Source organism: Neofelis nebulosa, chromosome 1 (assembly GCF_028018385.1).
Source record: "Neofelis nebulosa isolate mNeoNeb1 chromosome 1, mNeoNeb1.pri, whole genome shotgun sequence".
Classification (NCBI taxonomy): Eukaryota; Metazoa; Chordata; class Mammalia; order Carnivora; family Felidae; genus Neofelis; species Neofelis nebulosa.
The window spans coordinates 232,738,747-232,763,125 of record NC_080782.1 but is presented as its reverse complement, the minus strand read 5'-3'; the positions used below and the strand labels follow the sequence as shown (position 1 = coordinate 232,763,125).

At 40.7% G+C, this 24,379-nt stretch overlaps 1 protein-coding gene across 2 annotated transcripts in view; it reads left to right on the top strand.

The window, feature by feature from the left end:
* Nucleotides 1-24,379, top strand: part of FRY (FRY microtubule binding protein) — a 344,560-nt gene that overhangs the window by 121,776 nt on the left and 198,405 nt on the right. For both annotated transcript variants that reach the window (XM_058688112.1, XM_058688123.1), the window contains exon 2: nt 6,030-6,229. In XM_058688112.1, coding sequence (XP_058544095.1) covers nt 6,030-6,229 — 200 coding nt within the window. The remainder of the gene's footprint in view (nt 1-6,029; nt 6,230-24,379) is intronic.

The following is a 24,379-nucleotide window of genomic DNA, read 5'->3' as shown; positions in this document are numbered from 1 at the left end:
ATGGCATCGGCACAACCCGTTTAAGACACAAGAAGGCAATGGAGAAAAATTAGAACGTGTCAAATCCAAGAGGAAAATGTCAATGAGAAAATCTAAACAGAAAGCAAATTCCTTTCAGTAAGGAAGGTTCTGTTTAATAACGTGATGCCCTTGTGGCCCATGCCTCCGTTCCCCGCCCACAGGAACCCAGGTCTGAGTGACTTCCTAGGGACGTTGAGCTGATGTGTGCAAATAGGGAGATGAGCTGAAGAAGAGAAGGAGAGATGGTTAAAGCAGATGGAGAGGAAGCTCAAAAATTTATCACATGCAGGAAAATTTAAATGAGAGAAAGTGTTTAATCTAGCAAATCAAATCGTTCCTTCAACATGTCTTTTTAGTTGGGGAAGATAACAGTGACCTGTCAGGACCCTTTCATCATCAGGGATCCCTATTTCCAGAGGCCCCACCATGGAGGCACCATGGATGGCACGGTCTCCTCGAAGTCTGGGAGGGAATCCTGACCTCCGGCCGACTTGCTTGCCTGGCTGGACAGAAAGTAGTGGCAACACCGTGGTGGGAAGAGTCGATTCAGACAGTAATGCCTGCTTCGGCAGAGCCAAAAAGGGGCCAAAGTGTGACTATTACTGCATTGCTGGTTTGTCTGTTGCAATAAAAAATAAGTTCCAGTTAAAAATTAGACTTATGGGGGCACCTGGGTGGGTCAGTCAGTTGAGCGACCTATTCTTGGTTTTGGCTCAGGTCCTGATCTCATGGTCATGAGATCAGGGCTCCGAGTAGGGCTTACTCTGGGCATGGATCCTGCTTAAGATATTCTCTCTCTCTCTCTCTCTCTCTCTCTCTCTCTCTCTCTCTCTCTCTCCCCCTCTGTCTCTCTCTCTCTTTTTCTCAAAAAAAAAAAAAAATCAGACCTATGAAGAAAGAGATCAATTCAGAGTGAAATTCTTAAGGTTGTTATTTACCCTTTATACCCCAAACCTTTTTTTTAGGCTTACCTTTTGGAAATTTACATCACTCTTCTTCCCACCTTCTCAAATACAGGACTACATATCAAACTGATTTTAGCTTTTCCATAGGACTTAAGGTCATCATCATGAATATTAGTTGTGACAACATGCTAGATGGATCTGTCACTGCCCCCGCACTTGTCAGAGTGTCTGATTCTGTGGCCTTGTGCCAAATGGCTTCACACAACTGCATTTTTAAGTTACGGAGCCTTTTTAGAGTAGTGCCTTCCCCCCAGCCTTCTTTTGCTATTAGGGTTTCTACCCAAGATGTTGCATCTTTCCTTGTAATTTTCTGTTTCCAGACTACTGTGAACTTCAAAACTGGACAGTGGATCTTAATTATGTGTAGATTAAAAGCCAGTACACAGGGAAAAATCTAATGATGTTTTCTAGTGGTAATGTTCTCATATTTAGACTAGTAGAGACTTTGTGACTCAATTTTGACTACCAGGGAATATGTATTGTCACCAAATAACTGAGCTCCTGAAAGGTGCTACGTCATATGTTTACTTTTGAAAATTATTCCGACAAAAGGCTAGGATTTGTTATGAATCAATTACGGTAGGATACAGAGAGCTATTAAAACAGAGTGGGTCTCGTTCAAGGACATTTATCCCATTAAATTTGACTGCATCTCTATGTGCCCCGCTGCTCTGTTTAAAACAGGAATGATGGGCGCCCTCCCCTTGAATCTCTTTCAGCTCTGGCACAGGGCTCTGCTGGGCTAGGATAGTTCCTCTCCAAGGCTGTGTAGACTCTTGCACTCACAAGGATGTCTGGCTCTGAGGTACAGGTGACTAACTTTTTTTTATGACAGCAGTGAATTGGTACCTTGGCCGTTTAAATGGAATATTCATCAGAGACACATCCTGGTATCTGGAGTTCAGCTATCTGGTTCAAGACGCAACATTTCAGAAGACTGCCGGAGGTCACTCTTGAAATTTCTCTCACTGGGGTCGGGACTTTTAGGCCCCAGAGTCTTTTAATTATGGATCTGATCTTGCAATTACGTATTACAGCAAGCTGATTAGTGCTGTCTTCTAGAAATGGATTAAATCCTGTGGAAAACTAAAGGTAATGAAAGATTGTCCTTCACTTAGACTTTCTCAGTTTCTATTCCAATCTCCAGCCCTATGGCACAATGCCCTGGAAACATGAGGAAAACACCCCGTGGAGACCTTAGTCCCTTTATTAAGTTGGTCTTGGGATCCCAGGCTTCCCATTTCCAAAAGGCACCTCCACTGAGGAAAAGCAGGTGAAGGCAGAGGAGTGGCCAGAACTTCATTTGCATCACCTGATTTTGAATATGTCCGATTAGAATCAATCATGCCTTTTAGGAAGCAGCTTCAAGTGCTGTTTAACTAATGACTCTTCCTTGCAAATACTGCACCCTCGGGGCGCCTGGGTGGCGCAGTCGGTTAAGCGTCCGACTTCAGCCAGGTCACGATCTCGCGGTCCGTGAGTTCGAGCCCCGCGTCGGGCTCTGGGCTGATGGCTCGGAGCCTGGAGCCTGTTTCCGATTCTGTGTCTCCCTCTCTCTCTGCTCCTCCCCCGTTCATGCTCTGTCTCTCTCTGTCCCAAAAATAAATAAAAAACGTTGGAAAAAAAAAAAATACTGCACCCTCTCCCTTTAATGACTCTAACTACTGATTCGTCTCTGAGAGCTCTCTCCCTATGAGTCAAGATGTACAGAAATAAAGTAAGGTGTCATTTCAGGTAGTTATTTAAGGAGATCTACTGAGTATTATCTGTATAAAGAACTCTGTATTAGACTAGGAGGCTACAGTCTTATTCGGGAACTTTCAGAGGATAACACGGAGAAGAGTATATGGTTCAGTTACGGGGCCAAGCCTTGGCAAAACTGTGTGACCAACTGATGATTACTTCTCTTGTCAGCTATCTTCTGAGTCTTTCTTAGGTAATGTAGGATGTAAGAGGCCAAAGAACATGAGTTAAGTGTCTAAATCTGGTAATACAGACTTACCAGGGAAGAGTGGGCAGGTGGAGGTAGGTTTTGTGGAGATCGATCTACACGTGGCTCTGAAAGGACAAGAGAGTTAGATGATCAGAGAAGAGTGGAAAGGAGCAGAAAGAGAGAAAGGAGGAAGGCATAGGGAAGAAGAGTGTGCTCCTGGGCCAGCCAGGGTATCAGCCTGGCTTGGGGACAGGGTGGAAGCAAACTGCTGAAGGCTATCAAAACCAGACCATGTGTGAAGGCTGGATGGTAATTAAGAGCCAGTGAAAATCTTGAGAAAAAAAAAAAAGTTATAATTACAGCCATGGTGAAGGGGCACCTGGGTGACTCAGTTGGTTAAGCGTCTAACTCTTGGTTTCTGCTCAGGCCGTGATCTCATGGTTTCGTGAGTTCAAGCCCCGTGTTGGCTCTGCACTGATGGTGTGGAGCCTGCTTGGGACGCTCTCTCTCTCTCTCTCTCCCTCTCTCTCTAGCCCTCCTCTGCTCACGTAGTCTCTGTCTTTCTCAAAATAAATAAATAAACTGAAAAAAAATGTAAAGCCATGGTAAAGAAAAATTTGGTATATGAAAGGAATGAAATAAAGTCAGCACAGAGGCTGCTATAGTAATTGAGCCGTAAGTTTCCAAAGGCCTGGACCAGGATGGAGCTCATAAGAATGGAGAAGAAATGGAATAATATACATAAAACATGTTTTAGTTTTATAACTTGAGAAGCCATAAAGTGTGGTGGTAGTTGAGATATGGGAAGATCCTCCAGATGTAAGGGACCCCTCAACTGTGTGGCAGGTCGAATGGATTAGAGAGAAAGCATAGAGAAAGAGGAGATAGACCCTAACACAAGGACGTGTTTGTCATCCGATGAAATAAATACAATTTTTCATTGGCTTCCTCAGAATTTTACTTGGGATAGAAAGAAGGGAAGAGAAGACTTGAGTTTATTTTCTTTTTTTTTTTTTTTTTTTTAATTTTTTTTTTCAACGTTTTTTATTTATTTTTGGGACAGAGAGAGACAGAGCATGAACGGGGGAGGGGCAGAGAGAGAGGGAGACACAGAATCGGAAACAGGCTCCAGGCTCCGAGCCATCAGCCCAGAGCCCGATGTGGGGCTCGAACTCACGGACCGCGAGATCGTGACCTGGCTGAAGTCGGACGCTTAACCGACTACACCACCCAGGCACCCCTTTTTCTTTTTTTTTTTTTTTTTTTTAATTTTTTTTTTTCTTGAGTTTATTTTCAGTTTTGAGAAAAGTATTCAGCTTTCCTGGAGAACTTTTTTCCTCTTTCATTATCAGTGACAGGCCACCCTTCTCTTACTATCCAAACCAGCATCCAAATGAAGTCCCCTTTTTTCTTTATCTTTTCTTTAATCTCCATATTCAGCCACCCTGAGCTGGAGAGTCTTCCTTTTAAAAGTCTACTTTGTTGGGGCACCTGGGTGGCTCAGTTGGTTAAGCGTCCAACTCTTGATTTTGGCTCAGGTCATGACCTCGCAGTTCGTGAGATCGAGCCCTGCATTGGGCTCTATGCTGACGGTGTGGAGTCTGCTTGGGATTTTCTCTCTCTCTCTCTCTGCTCCTCCCCTATTCTCTCTTTCTCAAGATAAATAAACTTTAAAAAAGTTACTTTATCATCATCCTGTCCTAAGCCACTTAACTCAACATTTCTTTCATTGGCTATCATGACCAACCGTGTCACAAGTACTTAGGTGGAAGGAGATAGCGCATGTTAGAGTTTGACGTGCCAGAGTGCAGTAAAAAGTAGAGAGACGTGAAATTTTCATTTACGAATAAAAATTGCTTTCTCTATCAAATTAAAATACTTGTCTGACTCTGTTGCATTCTAAAAGGAGGCCACTCACTGGGGACTCTCACAGCTGCCTCTGTTCAAGATCTAATCCAAGCAGGGAACCTGCACATTTTGGAAGAGGTGAGGAGAGGTATCCCAACTTGAGCTGAATGGTGGCGTGAGTGAAAAGTCAAATGCACATCTCGGATGGCATAGATGGGGCACTGCCTGAGCCTTTAATCTTTCAAGAGGGGCATCTCTTTCAGGAGCAAGAGCCAAATGGGCTTCTGAAACTTCTGGGTCATGGAAACTTCTGGAAGTCACCACCCCAGAAGTCTTTTCTTTGTTTAGAATGAAGCATGGAGAGCTCCTGGCCATTAGGAAAACCAGGACAGGAAATCACTTTTTTTCCATATACATTTTCTTAGTCCATTTCCCTGGCACATAAAAAACAAGCAAAAAACATCTTAAATGTTGTAGGATTCATAGTTCAACATCAACAATTATGTTGTATGCTTACAACATAATTCACCTAGGGGCATCTGGGTGGCTCAGTGGGTTGGGCATCCAACTTCAGCTCAGGTCATGATCTCATGGTTCATGGGTTCGAGCCCCACATTGGGCTCTGTGTTGACAGCTCAGAGCCTGGAATCTGCTTTGGATTCTGTGTCTCCCTCTCTCTCTGCTCCCCCCACCCCCACTTGCACTCTCTCTCTCTCTCTCTCTCAAAAGTAAACATTAAAAAAATTTAAAAAAGAAACATAGTTTACCTAAAGCAATGTAATAACCAGAAATACTTTGAGATTATCAAACATGGCATACTGCAAACTTAATGTAATCAAAATAGTTACATTCTGACACCATTTCTTTTTTTAATTAATTTATTTTTGAGAGAGAGAGAGAGAGGCAGAGAGAGAGAGAGAGAGAGAGAGAGAGAGAGAGAGTGCACAAGTTGGGGAAGGGCAGAGAGAGAGGGAGACCCAGAATCTGAAGCAGGCTCCAGGCTCTGAGCTGTCCGCACAGAGCCAGATGCGGGGCTTGAACCCACCAACTGTGAGGTCGTGACCTGAGCTGAAGTGAGACACTTAACCAACTGAGCCACTCAAGTGCCCCTGACACCATTCCTAAAGAACACGGCCAGGTTATGACATCAAATGCAGCATTCTTCATATGATTCATATCCGTACGTTGATGGCTTAATACAGCCAATCTGGATATTTAGGATGTTATTTTCAGCCGGTAAGAACATCTGTTGTATTTTTCAGCTTCTCCAGTTGGCAACGGTTATATCAAGCCTCCGGTTCCACCTGTTTCTGGCACACAGAGAGAGAAAGGGCCGCCAACCATGTTACCCATCAACGTGGACCCAGACAGCAAACCAGGAGAATATGTCCTCAAGAGTTTATTCGTCAACTTTACCACTCAGGCTGAGCGCAAGATTCGCATCATCATGGCAGAGCCTCTGGTGAGTATGCGCCACGACACCTGTTTCAATTCGTCTTTATACTAAATATAGACTTTAAAGCTCTGAGGAAAGATGGATTGTTTTCCCCCAGATTTCCAAAGATGTTTTTGATTCCACAGGTGATTTTTTTTTTTAAAGATTATGATTAAGTTTCCCGATTTAGAGGGGAAAAAAATGAGAGGGGCGCCTCGGTGGCTTAGTCAGTTGAGACTCCAGCTCTTGATCGTGGCTCAGGTCATGATCCCACGGTTTGTAGGCTCTGCACTGACAGTGTGAAGCCTGCTTGGGATTCTCTCTGTCTTTCTCTCTCTCTCTGTCCCTCCCCCACTCATGCTCTCTCTCTCAAAATAAATAAACTTAAAAAAAAATGACAGTCAAGGACTTTAAAAGAATCCTTAGCAAATACATTTCTGTGGCATGTTTCATTACTGCATTTGAACAGTAATAAGCATAATTTAACAACAGGAAGTGTGAGTCCTAGAAAAACTGTGTTCAGAGTCCCTGCCATGCATTTATACTTGAGTCGGAATCTTTTGTCTGTTTTTAAAGTAAATGAGAAAAAAAAATCATTCTTCAAGTGGCTTCCTGGACTTCCAGTTTGAGAACTTGGGTCTCAGCGATCTATTGTCTGAAGAAGTTATTTGGTGAGTCATTTAGAAACACCTCTTTGTTTTCTGAAAGTCGGAGGACAGGAGATCCTCGGCTCACTTACCTTTAGGTCCCTTATTAGACAGATAATGTCCGTGGACGTCAGTATCTTTCTTTGCAGATGATTCTGCTACAAAATAAGGCATGTGTTTCAGCCTTATGTTAATTGCTCTAACAAGGGCTCTAAAGACAGAGTACTGAACCTCAAAAGGACAGTCAGGAAGGAAGAAAGGCCAATGGGCAGATTCAGATTACTTGTTTTCTGACCTTGGCGGGAGAAACACAGTAGGAGAAAAGGCAAGGAATCCAGAGTGACACAGCTTTTTCTATGAAGCTCGGCTTTGTACCTCCTGAGAGGATCCTGGGGCATAAGAAGACGCTGAGAGGTTTGCTTTGCAGCACCAGAGCTTAAAATAATTAAGTATGATGGTGTTAAACCCACAACAAGTCTCTAAACAAATACATAGCAGATGATGTTCGACATCATCTGTTAAAAATGACCTTTGTAAGAATCACAATTGAAGAGTTGGGAAACAAAATTCAAGAATATTTGTTAAGTATATGGTTGCCTGACGGTTACAAATTTTGCATTTTAAAGTTTTTATTACATCAGTGGAGGTTATCTTTATGAATTCTACCTTCCTATTAGGGAATGTTTCTTGGTTTTTTAGTTTTAATCATTTAAACCTCAGTACGGTACCTTTTCCACATTGACTTATTTTTGAAATTTATTTTTCTGCTACTCTTTCTGCTAATAATAGCTAATATTTCTGGAGTACTTACTATGTGCCTGGCACTGTGTTTCATTTAGTGTCTCCTTTAACCTTTACAATAACCTCAGGTAGGTAGTATTTATATCCCCATTTACAGATGGAAACGTTGGCACAGAGAGGGCGAAGTAGTTGCCTAAGGCCACACGGTGTTGATATGAACTCAAGCCTAGTACCTTCAGAGCCCGCCTGTGAACCCTCTACACTCTGTTGCGTCTTTACGTGGACGTCCTCACGTGAACGTCCTCACGTGAAGATACCTTCTTTAATGTCTTACAACCAATCAACACAGGGCTCTCCTATAACTTAAACTGGCCAAAGATCAAGTATCCAAATTCTCATTGCCCCAAATTGTGCTGATCCCTGGAACCCTCTGAGCACCTGGGTAGATTCTGAGGCTGCCCGGACTCCCTCCCCTGGCGGAGGGTGGGAAGCCAGCTTGGGTCCAGAGGTCACGGGGGAGTTTAAGGAGGAGAGAGCAATAAGGCACAAGGAGGAGTTATTCCTTCACCTGGCAGATCAGGGTCTCTGAAATTGTTTGTCATAGTGCATTTCCCTAAGGAGCTGGGAGGTTGTACCAAAGTTTAAAGAGATGCTAAGACTAGGCGCTGACATCTTTTGAGCCATCCCTCTTTCCAAAATAATAGTTTAAATGCCATTATTTGAAACTTTATTAAGTGGGGTAGTTTGGGGCTAACTTTTTCTTCACTCAGCTTGGCATTTGTCTGGATGGCATTTTCTTTTTGGAGTAAACGTCACGTCTAAAACTCTACTATGTGCCATAGCATTCTTTTAATTAGAGGTAGACAATTTTGTTCCTTTCAGTGAGACGCCTTAAACGTCCCTAAACAGGAAAAATGGGAAAGAAAAAGTGTAAGTCCTTTTCACCAGCAAATCTTTATTGTGGGCCTAGAGTGACAGGCCACTGGATGCTGAGTGCCGGGTAGAAGAACATTATGTTCAAGAAATGTATCAATCAAATTTCAGTATTGTTGCTTTTCATAAAAAGGGGCTATTTCCCCCTGTACTTTTTGGCAGAGACGTAAGCTTCCGTGCCATATCCGTTTCTGGTCTGCTGAAAAATGCTTGGTAATTTTTGTCCTTGTACTTGTGCACTTACGGGGCAATACACGTGAGTCGATTTTGCGGCTCACTGCTGGATTCAAAAAATGTTACTGTGCATTTGTTAGTTCTGTAGCCATAGCAAGAGGTGTTATTTATTTTTTTGAGAGAGAGAGAGAGAGGGAGGGAGCGTGAGCATGGGAGGAGCAGAGAGAGAGAGAGAGACAGAGACAGAGTCCCAAGCAGACTCCACACTGCCCACACAGAGCCCAACACGGGGCTCGAATTCACAAACCAGGAGATCATGACCTGAGCGGAGATCAAGAGTCAAACATTTAACTGACTGAGCCACCCAGGCACCCCAAGAGGTGTTATTTTTGATGTTTGTATAATACATTTAAAGTGAATTCCAATAAAGGCTCGCTACTATTTCTCTTGCTCAGATAGGTCTATTTGAAAGACATTGAATCCTTTAAAAGCCTGAGTTTATGTAGCTTTGTATCAAAGCACAAAGTTGTTTTCTTTTTCTTTAATGTAATTGGAACTTGTAGGGGAATGGTAAGGGTACATTTCAAAAAGTTGGAAGTAGAGATTTATTACTTATGGCAATACTCAGGAATCTCTGTTTTTCAGTTTACTTTCAAAAGACTAAGTTCTTCAAAATTCCACATCAGCCTGCGTGGGATCAGTTATACACAGCATCAAAATTAAAGTTGTATCTATGAGTTTCCAATGTCCAAATAGCTAACTTTAATGAAAATAAAAGACAGGAAGGAAAAATATTCTACCAAAATTACATTTTAGCTTGTTTTTCTTTGCAAACATTCTTCACTAGTTTAGCAGTATTGTTCCTTGTGCTCAAAAGATGCTCAGGTCATATCTATTAATATTTGTGGATTAGTCAGTAATTTTACTTTACTTTTATTGCTTCATGGGGTTAGTTTTTTTTTTTTTTAAGTTTATTTATTTATTTTTGAGAGAGAAAAGAGAGGAGGGGCAGTGAGAGAGGGAGAGATGGAGTCCCAAACAGGCTCCAAACTGTCAGTGCGGAGCCCAACGTGAGGGCTCAACCTCATGAACCGTGAGATCATGACCTGAGCTGAAATCAAGTTGGACGCTTAATCGACTGAGCCGCCCAGGCGCCCCACTTCATGGGCTTAGTTGATAGCATTTGCTTTTGCCCAGTCCTACCATTATTTTACCTTTCCCATGCCAAGTGTCTTAAACAAGCTAACTTGGATTATCTGTGGCTTTTTAAAATTTTTATTTCAAATTTTAAAAAGTATAGAAAAAAATAATACGGATGTTCATTCCTTTTGTCTCCTACTCTTTCCCTCTGTTTACATTTTCTTCTTCCCAAGGCCCCTGGGTGACTCAGTCGGTTACGTCCAACTTTGGTTCAGGTCATGATCTCACAGTTCAGCAGTTTGAGCCCCCCATCAGTCTCTGTGCTGACAGCTCAGAGCCTGGAGCCTGCTTCCAATTCTGTGTCTCCCTCTCTCTCTTCCACTCCCCCACTTATGCATACTTTATTTCTCTCTCAAAAAATAAATAAACTTTAAAAAAATATTTTTTAAATAAATACATAAATTTTCTTCTTCCCAAAGTATGTTTTCTGTAATTATTTAAGTAAGAGTCAGTGGGTGGTAAATCACTCAGTCTTATTTATCTAAGAGGTCTTTATTTATCCCTCAGCTATCAGTAATAGTTCAGCTGGGAATAGAATTCTACTTTGACATTTATTCTCCCTCTAGACTTTTGGTGATATATTTCACTATGTTGCCACTATCACTGCTGGGGGAAAGTCTTTGGTTGACTTGTTATTTCTGGATTATTGATTTTTGTCCCGTTTGCTTTTATGGTTTTTCTCTTTGTCTATGGTGTTTTTAAGTTTCACTACACTGTGTGTAGATGTGGCATTATTTTATTTTCTTGTTGGAGACTCTCATGCTTCTTGAATTGATGGTTTATGTCTTTCATCAGTTCTGGAAAACTCTTAGTTATTAATTATTTGAATGTTGCCATTCTTCCATTTTCCCTCTTCTCTTTTTCTTGCATCCCTATTAAATATATATTAGACATTCTCATGCTGTATTTCATATCTTTTTACCCTTCTTTTATTATTTTTATCTCTTGCTACTGCAGTCTGAGTAATTTTCTCGGGCCTATCTCCAATTCATTAATACTTTCTTGAGCTATGTCTAATCTGTTGTTTAACTTGCCTATTAAGAATTATAATTTTGGTTACTGTATTTTTCATTTCTGGGAGTGCTGTTTGCTTGTCTTTTAAAATCTATTTAGGTGTATTTTGTTTCTTAAGTTTACAGTTTCTATTCTATGTCTTTGATCACCTTAAACGTACATTTTTTGTGTGTCTTATTTTTTATTTTTTTAATGATTATTTATTTTGAGAGAGAAGGAGAGAGAGAGAGAGAGAGAGAGAGAGAGAGAGAGAGAGAGAGAGAGAAGGTGAGTGGAGGAGGGACAGAGAGAAAGGGAGAGAAGGAATCCCAAGCAGGCTCCATGCTGCCAGCACAGAGCCCAACTTGGGGCTTGATCCCATGAACTGTGAAATATGACCTGAGCCAAAATCAAGAGTAGGATACTTAACAGACTGAGCCACCTAGACACCTCTGTGTCCCCTTTAGATTAGTCCCAGAGTTATCATTATCTGGGGCCAAATATTATGTTGGCTTGGGAGTTTATGTATCTAGAAGGTGATAAAAGCAAACCCCAAACTCATGTAGTACTTGGGACTATGATTTCAAATTCTCAGGGAAGGTGTTGTTGTTGTTGTTGTTGTTGTTGTTGTTGTTGTTACCCAGAATCCAGGCAGGGACTGCCGGAACATCTTTTCATCTTCCTGTGCCAGTGGATAGATTTTCCCCTGCCCATTGTTTCATTGCTTAGAACTAGACTTAAGTGTCTTATTTCCAATGTCCCACCTCTCAAAGGCCCACAGCTTTGTTTCCTGTCCCCAGGTAGACAACAAAAAAGGCCTGTAGGCTAATGAGACCAGTAATCCTCTCCCAGGACAGCTACCATGTCACCTCATAACTTCTTGCTTTTAATTTCCCTTCTCATTTCTTGTGTACTTACTTCGGCATTTTTGAAAGAATCATATATTTCACTCATCATTTCCAAGTACTTATATAGCATGTGAGATTTTGAGTTTTCTTAGTCCACTTTCCTGCCAGTCTTCTGCTGGATTCTTGGTTTGCTTCTCATGCAGATGAGGGTGGGCCTTTGCACTGTGAGGTTCATGTGCAAGCAGAAGTTCCCATGGCAAGGTTGGTGGGGGCGGGGGGAGGGGGGGGTTGCAAAATGAGTAAAACAAAGAGTTGAAAGACTGTCGCCAGTTCTTTCTCTTCTGATCCTATCTGATGAATCTTCCCTAAGTACAACCCTGGGCCTTTAATTTTCTTGGTAGAAACCTTCATTTCACACCCTTTCACTCTTTGAAAGACCACCTGTCTTTCTTCCCCCCTCCACCTCTATGAGCCCATGTTTCACTTCTGTGCTTCTCTGCCTCCTTCCTAGATGGCCACTGATCTCTTCCTCCTGGCTGCCTTTCATCCTATCTTTCCAGGTCCCACCTGGGGTACTTCTCAGTACCTCGTCATCAAAAAGGTTTACTTGGTTTCTTTCCTGCTGACTCCATACAACTGTGCAAATGTGGATATACACACCTATAAATCTCTGTCTGAAGCACTGTATCATTCTCTCATGCAAACTGCACTGTCTTTATTGAAATAGAATGCTGAAGTAGGCTAGAATAGAAAATATTAGAGTATGGTATAGGTATGAAGGGTAAATATTGCTTAACAAAAATTTGAGTCATGTGTATGTATACCAGCCCATAATGTAAATGTATATTTATGTATATTTTTATGGCGGGTAGATGGGGGATACAGATTTTGTAAAGTTAAACATTATACTAGTCAGTAAGTTCCTTAGAGGCAATAATTGTGTCTGATTCATCTTTACATACACACACACACACACACACACAGCAGGTCCCCATATCTAGGACTCTGCTTTATATACAGTAGACAGTAAATAGTTTTTGAATAAATGAATGAGTGTATGAATAAGTGAATGGATAGATGGGTGAATAGATAGAAAAGTTAATATAGTAGCTTAAAAGGAATGTCTTTGTAAGAACCTGTGCTTCTCAGGGTCATTTTGCCAACCTCTAAACTGATAATAATGGATTTTGTTTTGTCCTTTGTACTCCTTAGCAGGTGATACCCTCAAATCTGCTAAGTATAACTAACACTGATTCTCAGCCTTCTGCCTTGGGGCATCTAAGGATACCTCATTTTTCATTGATATGGTCACCTGCTTCACCTTAGCAATATGTGAAGAGGAGAGGTGGGTTGACTCTTAGCAGTTGGACACAGTCTCAGAATATACATTCTCATTATCTAGGAGTCTCTCCATTTATATAGCATCTGTCACTGTAGTCACAGGCAATTACCTTCTCAATAAACTCTTCCAAAAACAAGACTCTCCAGCTTTTCAAAAGCAAAAGCACCCATAATCTTGACTTTGTTTATTTAATGGACAAGAATGGATAAAGTCAAAGACAAAACAACTTTTCATTCAGTCTGATCTGAATTTGAATCTTGATTCAACCTCTTTAGTGTCATGTGGCCTGGAGCCAGTCAATCTCCCTTTTTTATCATTTGCAAAATTCGAGTAATGTGATGTACTCCTAGCACATAGAACAGTCGAGAGGGTTAGAGGGAATGTGTGGAGCTCCTGGTGTAATCCTTAGCATCCGCTAAGTGCTCAGTCATCACCATCATCATTGAAGAACTTGTATCAACCAACCAAATATTCTGGTATATTTCTTTGGAGGCCAGCCTGCTACTTCCTCACTGTGTTCATTCCAAAGGAATAGAGGGGGTGCCTGGGTGGCTTAGTGGGTTGAGCATCCAACTCTTAATTTCAGCTCAGGTCGTGATCTCATGGTTCATGAGATCAAGCCCCATGTTGGACTCTGTGCTGAGCCTGTTTGGGGGTCTCTTTATCCCTCTCTCTTCCCCTCCCCTGCTCATGTGCGCTCTCTCGCTCTCTCTCTTTCAAAATAAATAAACATTTTTTAAAAAGGAATAGATGCTTCAGCAGGGTGATTCGATGCCTGCTGTTGGCCATTCACTGTTACTATCAGATGGTTGTCCTAAAATCTTCCATGGCTATGGGAGGACAACCAAAGCTGGTTTAAGCAGACCTGGTCTGGATCCTTTAGGGACTTTTACTCTGGGAGGCGACAGAAGCAAACAAAGAAAGTATACAAGAGAAGACAGCACCCCACTATCTCACTGTGTCTCTAGAAAAATACTGGAGGCTTACTTGGATATAAATTGCGAAAACCTAGAAAATGAAATCAGGGATTTGAGCTGAGCCTACACAGAATGGTTTTCAAAAGCTTTCCGAGAGGAAAACGTACTGAGTTCTTGAGGGTCGGGGTCTCAGAAACAAGTAGGAACATCATCGTGCCAGGCCACACTGTGAAGCCAGTGGCCCAAATTGGGAAAGCCTGGATTAGTCAACGAAGTAAAGCAAGTTCAGAAAATTTCAAGAACTTTCTTTTTCCCATTCATGTGTTTACATTTATTGCAAACCTCAGAGAGAGAACCATCTAATTTTCTTAAAGTTAGTCGTCAGTTCAAACTGATTTTCTTCCCCTCCTCCCCACCGCATTTTATTGAGATATCATTGACATATAAATGATATAACATTATATTAGTTTTAGGTGAATTCATTTTAGGCAAATTGGTATTAGTTTTAGGTGTATAACATATGATTTGATATATGTATATTTTGCAAAATGATCACCACGATAGGTGTAGTAACAACCATCACCAGGCAATTACAAAGATTTTTTTCTAGCAATGAGAACGATTAAGATCTACCTTGGTAGCAACTTTCAAATCTACAATACGTGTTGTTACTACACTTGCCATGCTGTACATGACATCCCCAGGACTTAGTTACATTATAACCGGAAGTCTGTACCTTCAAGAATTTTCAACCACACTTCTCAGGCTGCCTCTTTCGTCCACTCTCCTCCCTCTAATTTGGCCAACAGACAAGAAACTTGATTTTTCATCACAGCCCTGTTGCCAGCCTATGCCTCCAACAAAGCATTTAACGTTTTTTGTTTTTTTTTTGTTTTTTTTTTTATTTATTTTTGGGACAGAGAGAGACAGAGCATGAACGGGGGAGGGGCAGAGACAGAGGGAGACACAGAATCGGAAACAGGCTCCAGGCTCCGAGCCATCAGCCCAGAGCCTGACGCGGGGCTCGAACTCACGGACCGCGAGATCGTGACCTGGCTGAAGTCGGACGCTTAACCGACTGCGCCACCCAGGCGCCCCTCCAACAAAGCATTTAAATGCGATCCCTCATTGTTGTCTCCTCTATGAAATGTTAACAATCAGGTGCAGTTTTAGCTCTAATGTATATAATAAGTGAAATACAAGCATCAATTATTCACATCTCTGGATGCATTAAGTGAATCCACTCTGGTTTAAGCTTCTGGTATCCTTGCAAGGAGCTTCAGGGGAAACTATATTGGATATTGGGCTGGGGGTTTCATCTAGATCTGTGGTCTATCGGCATAAAATGTCAACAAAAAGAACAAGAAATTCTCATTTTCCCAAGACTTACTCAGAGAGCAAGTAATTTATTCTCAACTTTGAAACCTGGAAAAGGGAAAATAAACACACCTAACTTTCATCCTGTCCTCTAGCAGAGCCTGGGGCTGAGCAAGAGGGCAGTGCTCGCCTTCCCCCCATGTTCTGATATTTCAAAACGTTTTTATGATAAACAGTGATGTGACAATGGGAAGGTTTATTATTGGGATTGCTTGAGAGCACCTGCTCGAAAACTCGTTAACGGGCAAGATACAAGCTGGATCTTCCAGACATTATCCCTGAGTTAAGCTTGGAGCACAGGTGTGAGGTGAGAGACACTTATTCATAATGATGCTAACTGTGCTGTTCTGGAATGGAGACTTCATAACATTACATGATCTAGCAGGCTTGCCAACATAAAACAAACAAGGCAATTTCTGTTTTAATGTAAGACCAAAAGTAAACTAAAGGTAGCACAACATATCTTCTTGTTGTGCAAGTCTTTGAAGAATCCAGGATGCCAGGATTGCACCACACGTCATGAATCTGTAATGAAATATGCCTAAGACCAAGCCTGTGCGAATACCAGTCACGGCCAGCTGGCAGAAAGATGGAAAGGCCAAGCAATTAGTTAATGACAGCATTACTGCACGCTGATGTTGTTTTAGGTTCAGGCAGTAACGTCTGTTGACAAACCTTTGTTCCTTGGCCCTGTGTCTCAGGCTTCCAGCTCCTCCTGAGTGCTGATGTCACAAGGCTGGCATCAGGACAAGTCTCCGGTTAACCCTGAAGTTGAGCGGGACCTTGTCCACTGGTAGCCCACCAACAACAAACTATATGTAATGAGTTGTTGTAGCAGTTTTAGTGAATTCAGTTGTGGCTCTAAGTAATCAAGGCCTTTGGCAAGTGAAATACACATTCACCCTAGTCTCCTCTTTTGATTTTAGACCAGATACAATGAGCTAACAGACCCAGGTTAGGATATAGTCTATTTGTGGTTATAAAAGATCCTTTTTTTCACCTCTGACACGTACAGAGACTGAATTCAGCCATGGTCCTCTGTTTGGCCACTTTCGATACCTGAGTTATCATCAGACTTCTCGGTATCAGAAAATATCAGATCTTTTAATCAGCAACCTTTTTGATACTTAAGAAATTTGTGAATTAGGAAATGCTGCTATACTAATGGAAGGTTAGAATGACCGCCTCTAATTAAGTATGTATCTTGATGTGGTAGATCATCATGAAACCTATTAGAATTGGTTATGTTTATAGCCTGATAGCTATTCACTAACCTTAACCGTGTGATATTTCATAATGATACTTCATCAAGCCGGTGACTTTTCGGCACTGTCTTCTATGCCTGTCTTCCTATCCTACCCAAATGTCTGTTGACTAAGGGTGTGTAAATAGCAGAACGCCAGCTTTAATGCCTCTCTGCACTGTGGATGCCAGTCAGCTTCCCAGAAGGACAACCAGCTAGTGTTTGTAGCCAAGCTCCTCTTTAAATAGAGGCCTCTCTTGCTTCAACAAATCTAATACGGGAAATATAAAGAGAATAAAAATAATTTCTAGATATAGCTCCCTATCGAGTAGAGTGATAGAATCAAATTAACGTTGTCCTGAAAGGAGACCCAGAAACCACTACTAGACACAATACTGACTCATTTTCCAAATTATAAATAAATAACTTTAAAAATAGCTATTTCTTAGCAAATCACCTCAGCCTGGTACCCCTTCCTTAATATATCAAGGCATTCGCCAGAAATCTGGAAAATCACCCTAACCAGAAACAAAATAGTATTGTAGTTAAAGCTAGAGATAATTGTTGAAAGGTTTCATTTAGCTGCTGAATGAAGTGATCTTTCAGATGAGCTCACAAACTCATTTTTTTTTGTATGCTGTTCAACTTAAAGTTTGTTTTCCTTGTTATGAATATTCTTGGAATCGTAGAGACAAAAAGCATTTCTTTTGCGGTTGTTAAGCTGGACGCTTAGCAGTGAAATGAAATTTAATGCATCATGATAGTAAAAGTTCACTTGAACCTTAGAGCAAATAAACCATATGCAAAGAATAATTAAGTAATAATAATAATAAAAAAGGTTTTTTAGTTGAACTTCATAGTATCCAATTCTGTTCATCCATTCATAAGGCCATAATTTTTATATCCAGTGACTTTATGAGAAGTTTATTAAAATTTCTTCTTGAGACCAGAAAACCAGGGAAAGGTTGTTCCTCAAGTTATTTTCGGGCTAGTTTTGTTTTTTTGTTTTTTGGATTATATGCTTCTTTTACTATTTATAGAGACTTCATTTTAATGCAAAAGATTATTTGAAAATATCCCATCATATTTTAAAGTATCAGGAAATGCCAATAATAATAAGTTCAATAATATGACATAGTAATAAGCACTGAAGGCCCATCTGTACATTCACTGTGATATATTTCTGTGTTTCCATTTAGCATTTTGACATTCCTGAAAGTGATTAACACAAGTGTAGGCAGCAGCAGTCTTTACTGTAGCATTATAGTAATTTTAATCAGCCTATGTCTTGATTTCCACAGGTCATGCCGAGGTCATTTTATTAGGTATTTTTGATCGTCACTGTTTATATCTAGTACTCTTCAGCTTGAATGATTTCGTAGAATACAGTATTCTATTTGATGGTGTTTCATGATGCCTTTGAGGATTTCTACTCAATTCGTAAATTGTAATCACATAAGTGGTGGGGGAAAGTGGGGCTGGAATGTTCTAGTATGTTTTTCCAAGATGATTCAACAGCCATGCCCCATGCCCAAGAATCAAAGACAACGAAAAGTCAGATTTTGATTGATCTAAAATGTATGTATTGCTTTTGATTGAGATATATTCACAAACCATAAAATTCACTTTTTCAAAGAGGGCAGTTTAGTGAGTATTCACAAGTTGTACAGCCTTCAAACTGTCTAGTTCCAGAATATTGTCTTTTTTTTTTTTGAATGTTTATTGTTTGAGAGGCAGAGCATGAGCAGGGGAGGGGCAGAGAGTGAGGGAGACACAGAATCCGAAGCAGGCTCCAGGCTCTGAGCTGTCAGCACAGAGCCCGACATGGGACTCAAACTCACAAACCGTGAGATCGTGACCTGAGCCGAAGTTGGACGCTTAACCGACTGAGCCATCCAGGCACCCCTAGAACTTTGTCTTTTAATAGCACTGTAAAATATAGAGTAGGTAAGTAGGATTGGGATCTACTTATTTGTGTACTCTTCACCCCCTGGGTTTGTCTTTCATTGTACCAGAAAACCAAACCTGTTTGTTTTGTTTTTTTTTCCTTAGCTAAAGTAATTGGATCATTTAAGTTTTGACTAAGAAGCTTTATTTGGTTGTATGAAATGGGGTATGTTATGAATTTTACATAACAATAATCACGAAGAAGATGTTGCCGATGAAATTGCCTCTTTTAGCTCATGTAGAAAACAAAAATTCACGATACTTATACACTGCAGAACTTCAACAGAAATGAAAATGTTTCTCTTCTTGTGGCAAATTCTGGTCTGAAATGACAGCATCCCTCTTCGCTCAGGGTTCACTCTAGCTGCTGGTTCAGATGATGGCACTGGGTGACCAGGTTCCACCCGAGAGGAGACTCGTCTGTGGCACTGAGTGAACGGATCTCTACTCACCACTGTTAGCTTCTGACCTGTCGGTAACACCATGAGAAAGTGTGTGGCACTCACTCCTTCCCATGGAAACAGTGCTCCACACATACCAGATTGGTCAGTCAAGGTGTCCTAGACCCACATTCCCCCAGTGACACTGGGATCCATGTCTCACCTCATAAATATCGGCTCTGTGGCTTGATCCATACCTACTTGCCCAAGGTTTCCTGGGATTCCCAGCCAACAGAATAGCATTATGAGCTCGTCCAAGGCGAAAAGTGCCACGTTCATGTTCAGGATAGACGCGCTATGGCAATAGAGAATGGGAACTAGGCAGTGGCTCCCATTCTTAAAGCTACGTCATAACTGTCAGAGTTGCTTTGGTGTCCCGAAAATACAGTGCCATTCAGACAGTTCGGGGATGCTTCTCATTCATTAAGAGTTTTATTTTACATCAGCGTTGCAGTACAGTTGGCATACAATAAACTGCAGGGATTTTAAGCTTACAGTTTGATGAATCTGGCAAACTTATACACGTGTCCACAGCACACAACCCAGCTGCATCCCGATGCAGTTCCCGATGAGTTCCCTTGTGTCCTTTTTGTCATCCCGACGAGTTCCCTTGTGCCTCGCGCAGATGGACTGTAACGCCGCCCCTTGCCTCAGCAACTACTGATCTGTGTGTAGATTCCCATTTTCTGGAATTTCATATAAATGGAAGCCATACAGTATGTACTCTTTTGGGTCTAGTTTGCTTCACTCAGCATAACGTATTTGAGACACATCCATCTTTTATTTTGTATCAGTAAGTCATTCATCTTTATTACTGAGTAGAATTCTATTCAATGTATAGACCACAGTGTGTTTAGTCACCTTTTGATGGGCACTTGGATCAACAAATAGTTTTTGAGTACCACTTTAACCAGCACAAGTCTTGATCTCCACAGATCATGCTAACAAGGTATAAACATACACTGTTTGCCAAAATTTGCAAATTTCAGTGAAGCCTATTTCTTTGCCAAGTCCAATAGTCCCAAGTACAAATCCATTATTTGAACAGTGGAGAGGAAACTTGTATATATATACTTTATATAAAGTATATTATTTATCCTTTATATATACTTTTATAATATAAAGTATTTATGTAAAGTATATATATGCTTTATAACAATGTATAAAGCATGTATGTTTTATAAGGCATTTTTGATAATAGCTTACAGATAGATACATAGATAGTATTTTTCAACTTCCAAGAACAAATGATTGATGCTATGTATTGTACAAAGAGAAATAAGACAGACCATCATTTTTTGTTTATCATGTTTCAGGCATATACTAATCTTCACATTAACCCTAGAAGGTGAGTAAAAATAATAACAGTTTGTGTTTACATAGAGTCTATGTAAACAGTGCCAGACACTGCTCTTAATACTTGAATAATATTAACCTTCATGTCAACATCAGGAAGTAGTTACCATTACTACCCTACTTCACATAGATACAGAGGTTAAACAACTTGTCCAAAGTCAAACAGTTAGCAAGTGGTGGAACTGACATTCAACACAGACCGTCTATCCCTGGGATTCGTGTTCTTAACACCACACTCATGTTCTCCTTCATTGTTCTTCAGCGAAGCTGAAACTCAAAGATTTAATAAAACTTACCAAAGGTGGTGTAGTCAGGGCTGATGCTCTGATTCATATCCTGGTTTGATTGACTCTAAAGTCCAAGGTCTGATCTACTTAGGAAATGATATATACTTATCCATGTACATTGGTTGCAAGGAAAGAACTAGAGAATACCAGAAGAACTATTAAAGAGTGAAACTGTGCTGTCCCTTCTTATAGGAGTGAACAGGGAAAGAGTAGTGGGATAAATAAACTTTTGAAGGACAAACAGAATTTTTTGATGAGAGGTGATCTGATTGGGTCTGAGAAGGGTCTGAGATGTGAGTTTTATGTTAGTGGTGACAGAAGAAAATCAGAACGTGACTGATTTTAAGTCTCCAAGGACAGCCCTGGGGAATAGAAACATTTTAGGAGAAAGACTAGCCTATGAAGGACACACAGAAGGGGTCCCTAAAGAGTTGGGAGGAGAAAAGGCTGAAGAATGGGGTGATTCAAGTGGAAAAAAGAGAAGCTCATTGCAGCTGAAAGATCTAAAAGAAAAGCACTGAAAAATGGTCACCAGGTTTGTCATTTGGAAAGTCACTGGGACCGCTAGAGAGTATTTTTAGTGTGACAGAAAAGTTAGATTGCAGGTGGTTGAAGAAAAAGAAAAGGGGAGGAAGGGAATACAGGATGTATAGACCACTCCTTGAAGAGCGAAAGATGAGAAGGGCATAGAAAGAAGACAGTGGATATGTGGTCAAGGCAGGCACTACGATGAAAAGATCTAAACATGTTGATAACTGAGAGAGCCCACAGAGAGGGGGAGGGTGATGTTGGGGGATGGGGAGCTGTCTGATGGAGCAAGGTCCCAGAGGAGGTTAGGAAAGATCCATCCACATACACTGAATGTCTACTTAATGGATGTAGCATACACCAGTAGTGAGTGTACTGGGATAAAAAAAGCCAAAAATAGCAACAAAATAGAATGTAACCCAGAAACAGATGACAGAAGGTGGTATCTTATATTTCTTGCTATCTGCCGTAGTTTCACAAAGAAAAAAAATGCCTTCTCTTTTGTTCAATTAAAATGAAAATTAACTCTGTAGCTAAGTTTAATTGAAGTTTCCTCTCTACTGTTCAAATAATGGATTTGTACTTGGGACTATTGGACTTGGCAAAGAAATAGGCTTCACTGAAATTTGCAAAGCCAGCTGCAAATAGGACAGATTCTCTTGAGAGTTTTTAGAGATTTAGGGGTTTTTTTTTGGTTTTTGTTTTTTGTGATTTTAATTTTTTTTTTTTATTTTAGAGAGAGCATGCATGCACGTGAGTTGGTAAGAGGGGCAGAGAGAGAGAGAGAGAGAATCCCAAGTAGACTCCACACTTAGCACAGGGCTCAATCCCACAACACTGGGATCATGACTTGAACCAAAATCAAGAGTCAGAAGCCCAACTGACTGAGCTACCCAGCTAACCCACTTTTTTTTTTTGAGTACCAAAATAGTCTTCCAGATTTGAATCTGTCTCCATATTTCATATCATGGGGTACTACACATCACATTACTTGCTTAGTACCTTCAACTGATTTGAGATACTCCCTATATCATTCACTTGATCTGGGAATTTTTCCCCATTATTTTGGGTGAACATCAGCATATATTGTTTTATTTAAGGAGATTTATTTTAATAACTGAATAGAATAAAGGGAAACACAGTTGTGTCCGTTTCTATAAGCACCCTCCTTCTACAAATCTCTGATTGTCCCAAGTCCTGCTCGTCAGTCTTATCAGAATGTCATGCGGTGATGTCCCTTTTTACCTGTGGACAAACCGAGGCGGATCTCAAGAGGGCTCGGTTCAACGATCCCCACAGGAAGCCAAAATGACCAGAGTATATCTCCAGGGTGATTCAGACCCTGGGTCCCTGATTGCCCCTCGTGTAAGGGAGAGTCTTTTGAGGACAAACAGTCAGTACTCAGAACTGTGAGTTCTCTGCCTCACCCCTTAGATCTGTTTCCAAAGTTGACTCAAACCTGGAACAAATAATATCTGAAGAGAAAAACGTGTGTCAAACATAAAGATATTTTGGGCCCCATTTTTCTGTAGTTCAGACTGCCTGTCGCTGTGAGCTGGAAGTTCTGGATGAAGTGCTGTGGTTGGCATTTCACCAGTGGAGCCCAGAGCTCCCTGCTCTTGAGGGGCCGTCACCGCGCGATGGGCAGCTCACTGCTCACCCTCCTTGTGTTCTGAAGACCGATCCAAAGTGCAGCGATTCAGTTCTGAAAATTTTTGACGACTCAGACCAGATGCGTGAAGTGTAAAATTTCACTGCCGAGAGCCATCAAAACCCTGAGTCAATGATGCCAAAACACGTTCTTATAATCAAAAACTGTAGCATCAAGACTTGAGAAGTTTGGTAGTTGTTTTGTTTTGTTTTGTCTTTTTAAACATCTCACCATTAAATTAAATGGTTTCCTCTAAATTATATATTAAGAATTTAAATCCCTGTAATAATGTTAGACTTTTATTTTTTAAGAGAGAAGAGCAATTACTCCTTATAATGTTTTTTTTTTTCCTACTTTCTGTAACACAGCTTTCTAGTTACACTTGGAAACTTCCAGGAAGCTAAAATTAAAGCTTAAATTGTGTTAGTGGAGTGCCCCATGCCCTGGGAAAATGGGTGGAACTTAGTTTCAGCTCCTAAACTTTATGAAAGGGGTTATGTATTTTAATCTTCTCTAATTTCAATAATAATGGTGTTAAAGGAATTTTAATACAGTAATGATTATCAGTTCTCCAGTACTCTCTGCCATTCATCTTTCAGTTCTGTGTGGTTAGGTTGGTATAATTTATCTTTATTTTACCTAAAAGTTAACTGAAGTTTACAGAGGTTGAGTAAAATTTGTATGTTTGTAAATAAAGGAGACCTAGGATTCAAATTCGAGTCTCTGACTCCAAAGCCCATGCTCTGAACTATTACATCAAACTACTATAATCACTAAAAGAGATTAAAAGAGCATCTTAAGCAAAGCTGGTGACGTATTTAACAAATTGAATAATCTCGTATTAACTCTGGAAACATTGCTGGTTTACACAGTTATCGAAATATCTCTGAGGGCAATAGTTTGTATCATTTTAGGTTAGTGAAATGCTACTGTATGGGACACATTTGGGACTTTTTTTAGGCCAGTAAACATTCAGACGTAGAAACTGATTTATTAAATAAGCCCCTTGTATTCCACAAATAGAACACCTTTTGATACATGAGACTTTCCTAGACTTGCCCGTGTCTCCTGTCGTGTATGGACCGTCTTTTCTCTTAGAGCGTGGCCTAGTGAAAAAAGACTAGAAAGTAAAAATGTAGCTGGCATACACTGAAATTGTTTGGAAATTGAGGGAGAAGTCAATAGCCTTTCTCTGCCCTTTGCAGGTAGATACACACACAAAGAGCTTTCAGAGTTTGTATTTTCTTAAGGGAGGGGAGGTTGGAACTTCTCAAGATGTGCGAAACAAACAGGGACCTGTCTTTTTTTATAGAAATACTTAAAACTCTTACAGGATTCTTCATGACAGGAGAAACATCCCTCTGGGGTGGGTCAGGATAGCAGTGTTCTTTGATTTCTAGGGGAGCACATTCAAAGAAAAGCCCACGGTGCAGGCAGACCTGTGTCTGGCTTCTCACACAGTAGGCAAGACTATCTGTGAATGGAAAGAAATGGGGAGAGGGTCCCTTCTGCAACTCTGTCAGGAAAAGATAAAATGTTGGGTCAGTGGTAGC